Source organism: Caenorhabditis briggsae (genome assembly GCF_000004555.2).
Source record: "Caenorhabditis briggsae complete genome, chrX, whole genome shotgun sequence".
Lineage (NCBI taxonomy): Eukaryota > Metazoa > Nematoda > Chromadorea > Rhabditida > Rhabditidae > Caenorhabditis > Caenorhabditis briggsae.
In genome coordinates this window covers 6,618,059-6,624,501 of record NC_013491.2, presented here as the reverse complement: position 1 = coordinate 6,624,501, position 6,443 = coordinate 6,618,059, and the positions used below count along the sequence as shown (strand labels likewise).

The 6,443-nt window shown below is 35.6% G+C and overlaps 2 protein-coding genes across 2 annotated transcripts; one reads left to right on the top strand and one right to left on the bottom strand.

Annotated features, from left to right (window-relative positions):
- Window positions 1-3,305: 3,305 nt before the first annotated feature.
- CBG17261 lies at window positions 3,306-4,500 on the top strand (the record flags this gene model as incomplete). The annotated part of the gene is made up of 3 exons (XM_002644200.1): window positions 3,306-3,502; window positions 3,712-4,021; window positions 4,069-4,500. 3 exons carry the CDS (start codon window positions 3,306-3,308, stop codon window positions 4,498-4,500), a joined length of 939 nt encoding a protein of 312 aa, XP_002644246.1.
- Window positions 4,501-6,104: 1,604 nt separating this feature from the next.
- On the bottom strand, window positions 6,105-6,392 carry CBG17262 (the record flags this gene model as incomplete). Its single annotated transcript, XM_002644201.1, has 2 exons — window positions 6,105-6,281; window positions 6,330-6,392. 2 exons carry the CDS (start codon window positions 6,390-6,392, stop codon window positions 6,105-6,107), a joined length of 240 nt encoding a protein of 79 aa, XP_002644247.1.
- Between the last annotated feature and the right edge of the window lie 51 nt (window positions 6,393-6,443).

Genomic DNA, 6,443 nt, shown 5'->3' with positions numbered 1-6,443 from the left:
AAAACATAAATTCTGATCTCACTGGTGTTCTCATGACTTATTCTCCGTAGTTTTCTATTTGCAAGAATCTGGCGAGCACAATTTGACCCCATTATCTGTCTGATGTGATTTGTAGACTCAAAACTGGATTACTATTTTCCTTCCCCGGTGTTCAGCGTGAGCAGTGTTTCAACATGCTCATTCCCAGCTAAGGTGTGGGAAAGAATGGTATTAGTGTGTTCTGGCTCAGTTTTCGTTCGTTTCCATGACAACATGTGCTCAGCACAAAATTGGTAACCCTGGCGCAACTATAGACCGTTTTTCCTCTCATTTCGCATTTCACATGTGCTTTGTTCTACTGCGACGTGCTCCCGAAAATGCAATTTTCCTATAAAAAACGACTTTTTTGATCTATCATTAAAAATGTTTACTTTTTCAGATTATCAAGATGGAACCATAAAAAATGAAAATTTTCAAAAATCCGGCACTCGTTCGAGATAAAATCATGCAAAATATGGATTTTGCAGACGTGACGTTTCTCTCGGACTGTGAGGAGAGAATGACGTCCGGAAAAGTTCTTTGTACCGTAACTTAACGAATTCTTGACAAATCGATTGACCACGTCTGAGGATCTTCCTAAATTCTGAGCAATCTGACAGTTTGAAAAGTTTTGGGCATTTTTGGCTGTAATTTGACCTTTTTTGAAATCAGTTAGTGGTTTTTACGTAACATCGTTTGAACAGTCGAAGGAAACACAAAAAGTTTGAAATTTAAGAGTATGGTGCTGAAACATGGGAAAAAATGGGGGTGAACGTACCTTTATGTGGAACCGCAAAAGTCAAAAAATTGAAAAATAAAAATAAAAATATTGCCCATTCTCATTTAGAATTCGCTCTGGGTCCCAATAGTCTTTCATATCGTATTCTTTCGAACCCCCGGTCGATATTTTTTAGAAACTGCAAATTTGGGTTTTTCGCCATTTTTCATGGGTGAACGTATATTTATGTGGAGCAGTATAGCTCCGGCACATACCTGGCGCTTCTCAGAAACGGGTGGGTACGCTTGAATGTTGAGAGATTGATCCTAAAATTTGTTGTAAATTTATATTTTTCAAGGAACGTAGACTTTTATATTGGTTCTCTTTTACTTCCAATAGGAACCATACTTCAAAATCAGGGCCCGGCCCGGCTCGGCGGGCCCGGGTTTTCCAAATTTGAAAATTTTTTTGAAATTTCAGACATTTTTTAAAATTTTTTTTTGTAAAAAAAACTATTTTTTATGGACACTTATCTTGAAAAGTTTTTTACTTGACAGAAAAGTCGTTCATTTTTTTAGTTGACCCCGAAATTTTTTTTTTGAAAAGACAGGAAAAATTTGTTCTTGAAAGCCCGGACCGGGCCGGGCCGGGCCCTGGAAATTCTGAAAAAAGCCCGACCCGGCCCGGCCCAGCTCGTTGCAAGTATGATAGGAACTTTGTTTTTGTCGTTACCTAGATAATCAGCAAATTCAAAAAAAATCTCACACGTCTGCAAAATCCATATTTTGCATGATTTTATCTCGAACGAGTGCCGGATTTTTGAAAATTTTCATTTTTTATGGTTCCATCTTGATAATCTGAAAAAGTAAACATTTTTAATGATAGATCAAAAAAGTCGTTTTTTATAGGAAAATTGCATTTTCGGGAGCACGTCGCAGTAGAACAAAGCACATGTGAAATGCGAAATGAGAGGAAAAACGGTCTATAGTTGCGCCAGGGTTACCAATTTGTGCTGAGCACATGTTGTCATGGAAACGAACGAAAACTGAGCCAGAACACACTAATACCATTCTTTCCCACACCTTAGCTGGGAATGAGCATGTTGAAACACTGCTCACGCTGAACACCGGGGAAGGAAAATAGTAATCCAGTTTTGAGTCTACAAATCACATCAGACAGATAATGGGGTCAAATTGTGCTCGCCAGATTCTTGCAAATAGAAAACTACGGAGAATAAGTCATGAGAACACCAGTGAGATCAGAATTTATGTTTTAGAAATTTTACACGGATATTAACTATATTTCTACATAGGATTCTCTAAATTTTAGTTATAAAGACATATTTCTTGGTTCCTGTGAGAGACATACAAAAGTTGTCAGCTGATAAATTCTTGGTCGTATAAAAATTAAAATTTCTAACGTTTTTTCAATTTTTGAATTTTTGAAGCAAAATAAAACATGAGCTCGAAAAACGCTAAGGCCTGAAAACCATTCTCAAACATTCTGACTGACAGTATACTGCTGAAGCCGTAAACTGGTATACCAGGATACCACCCAATACAGTATACATACATCATAAATGACAGGTCACTGTATACTGAGAGTATACCTTTAACCCTGTACTGGAAGGGAACCCACACTATGACCAGAAAACAAGACTATAACCGGATGTAACTGACAGCCGGATCTAACTAAATGTACCACGTTTTAATAGAAAAATAATGATAAAAACTGAAGAAGGAACGAAAAGAGATCCATCTCCATTGATGATGATTTTTCTTGTTTTTTTTAATATAAAAATTTCCCTGTCAGTGAGCAAATTTATTAACGGGTTCTCTACTTTTCTGGATTGAAAATTGATGTTTTTGTCATAGTCGCAAAAAGCCGGTAGACGAATATTCTTGGTCCGGCCCGCCTACCACTGTTGAAAAATTTCCAATGAAAAATTGGATAATTTTTTTGAATAAAAAAAGAAAAAAGGTTACATTTTTAAACAAAATTAACAAAATAGAAAGTAGTCAAAAATAGGTCGTTTTTGTAAATATTTTTGAAAAAATTTCAAAATTTTTGAAAAAAAAATCAAAAAAAATCAGCGTGTGTACAGACCCCGGCCCGGCCCGTCAAAATTCTCGACGGGCCGACCCAAGATTTTGCAACTATGGTTTTTGGAAAAACTTCCAATTTTGAAAAATCTGACAGTTTCAAAAACGCTAGAATATTTTATACAAGTTCATATGTTTTTACAACTTCATCCAATAAGACATAAGATCTACAGTATCTTGGTATGCTATCTATCAGTCACAGTATACCTTGTTTTTTGGTATTGTTAGGTGACCCTCCTACTTTTTTATGACATGACAGAATAAGCTCCGCCTACTTATCCATTTGGAGGTGTCGCCGAGTTATTTCCGGTTATTCATTCAATCACTCAGTCTTCTTCTCATTCACTGGTAGGTTGGATGATCCTGAATTCCTTCTACCGGACATCTATCTGATTGATTTTTTTCTACTATTCATTCTCTTCCATTCCCCTTTTAATTTTTCTTAACCAACTCTATATTTCAGAACAATGACCTCTTCATCTGGAATCCAAGCTACTCTTCATAATGCCGACCTTTGGAAGAAGTTCAACAGTCCAATGGAAATGATTGTGACTAGAAAAATCGGAAGAAAAATGTTCCCGATTCTGGAATATTCTGTTTCTGGATTGAATTCAACCGCAATGTATGAGATCTACTTACACATGGAGAGAATGGATGATCATAAGTGAGTTTTGGGTTTTTGAATAAGAGGGTTACTGTAGCATAATAATTTTCTGGAACGGGAAAACTATGATAACTCTAAACATAATTCGATAATTTGGAATTATCAGAATATTTGCACAAGTTTTTAGTTTTTATAGCTCTAGGTGTTGTAGTCTAATCAAATTCTTGGATTTGAAGAAATCAAACTTATAGCTTTCAACCTATTTCCAGATACCGTTACAGGAACAATGAATGGGAAAACTATGCGAGAGGAGACCCAATCACTCCAGTTCAAAAAATTAAACATCAAAGTGGAGCACAATCTGGAATGTTCTGGATGGACGGACCGATTTCATTTGAACACATTCGATTGACAACTAATTCGAAAGCAGAGAAAAAAGATCATATTTTTCTGCAAAGTTTGCACAAATGGCGTCCAGTTGTTACAGTTCGAAAATTGGAAAATGGAGATGAAAATCCGAATTTTGACGAGGAATTTAGAATTCAAAATGTGTGGTTCATTGCTGTTACTACTTATCAGGTAGGCTTAAAATTCAAATTTACGTATTTAATTTTCTATAATTTCAGAATCCAGCAATCAAGTGTCTGAAAGTGGAGAACAATAAGATGGCATCTGGTTTTCGTTCAACTGGAAATCATAAAAATAGTCTTCCGACACGTGGCACCAAACGGACTGCTTCTGAAACCTTTCCAACTCCTCCTTCAAGTACATCACCACCATCGAAAATGAATTCAAACGGACACTTTTCGAATGCTCACTATTCAAATCAAGAAAATTTTGATTTTTCAATGACGGGGAATTCCCATCAATATTGGATGAACCCAGATCAGAATACGTGGATTTACGGATACAATATGGAACAACAAATGGAACAACCAGTCATTAATCAATGGAATATGCAGAATTTCGGACATCCAACGAATTTGAATTATGAGCAATATGGAAATCCAAATAACACAATTGGTCCAGAATTTTACCACGGATTGAATAATTTTTAATTGCACATCTTTTCAATAAAATTGAATCAAATTCTAATAAGTTTTAATTCATCGGTATCAAAACATTTTTAGATTTTGGGATTGAAATTGAATAAAAACATTAAATACGTCTGAAATAATGAAATAGATTTTTTGAGAAGCTGAAGTGTTACTGACTGATCGAAATTGTTGATATTGTTGTTATTGGAGACAACATCACGGATGTCCTGAGTTGTTTCTGTAAATGATGGCTTCGCATTGTCTCATAGCGGTTTGGGCGTCATAAATATCCGCCAACAGAGCTACAATTTTTACAGTACTTTCTGAACTATAGATGAAACTAAAAATCACTAATTTATAACTTGATTTGTATCAGGCCGTCTTAAAAGTAATCCACAGCAAACTGAGGGTCAAAACACATCTTGATTTTTTCTGGGGATCGACCTCGTGGGGGACAAGTTGTCCGAACTTTGGAGCTCTACCGCTTTAATGTTCTATTTTCTGACACTCACTCAGCCATTTTCTGACACTTGATTAGGTGTTGTGATGAAATCATGATGATTGCCGTAGAAAATATTAGGTTGTTCGGAAAGTTCCTTCCATTTTTAACGGCAGATACATTCAATACAAAGAAGGCCAAAACGATGTCGGATAAATTGAAGGTGATAAGCATTGTAATCAATGACGACCTGTCACCAAATTGTGATTGCCCTCCTGTCAAAACTCCGGTGACAGCGAATTGAAAACCATTTCAGCCCATATTTGGTATCTTTTTTTGAGATGAATTTTTTTCATCAAGATGACCTTAGAAATGGCTGGATAGGGGGCAGTCGGAAAGTCCAAGGCTCGAGGTATACGGTGGATAAGACAGAATGGTTTAGCCATATCCAGTGAGATCGGTCTGGGTCTTCCTTTCCGCCTGTCTCAGATTGTAGTTTTGAAAAGAGAAAGATTTACATATGCTACATTTTGAGTTACGAGTAAAGGAAGATTCATCACAAAAAGATTTACAAGTAATATTGTTTGCTTTGTAATTTGTTGGGTATTTGAAATTGGCAATTTTTGATGTTCTAGTCTTGACAGATGAAAGCATGTACTTGATGTATCGAGAAATGTTACTGGTAAGTGGATTTTTTTTGAATTAGAAACATTTATAAATTTCTACAGTATGAAAGCATCGTTATTCACGTATTGATGTTTTCATCCGCTATATTGCATATTTCAATTTCAATGAGCATTAGAAGAAAATCTCATTTAAAATCAATTATAAATAATAAGCCAGACAGATTCATTTTTTTTTATCAAACTATTGGTTTGGCTGCGTTTAAAGTGGGGAGTTCGATGGAACTCAGCAAAGAAAACAAATTTTTGGATAATATTTTTCAGACAAGCCTACGCATGCACATTCATTATCAATTTGAAAGGGACCAGACAAAATTCAAACCCTACCAGACACAATAATTCAATGCCAGATCAAATTAGGTCTCAGGAATTGTTTCCTCTGGGAGAACGGAATGATGTACAACGAAGAAATAAAGAAAAGAGAAACTATATAATTAGTTTATTATAGAAATTATCGTCGTAGTTTTTTGAAGAAAAAATAAGTTTACAAACAAAATAACATTTTAACAACATCTCGGGTAGTCCAGGGAGAAATTGAATGGGAGAGCCATAATGTTTAAGTTATTATCCATCTTTTCTTGTTCTTTGCCATCCTGTTTTCTTCTTCGCCATCTCGGTCTTCCTGGCAAATCCAATTTCCGGGAATCCAACGATATTTCCAAGATAAGATTTAAAGGAGTCTGCAAAAAAAAATGATTAAGAATACATATTCAGTTGTAGGCTATTACCTTGTTTCCCGTTTCTCTGATTGAAATGACCATCCGGGTGCTCTTGATTAATGATCTGGTCATTGTGAGCTCAATGGATAATCCCCAACTTCTTTGAGAAAATATAAAAGATAG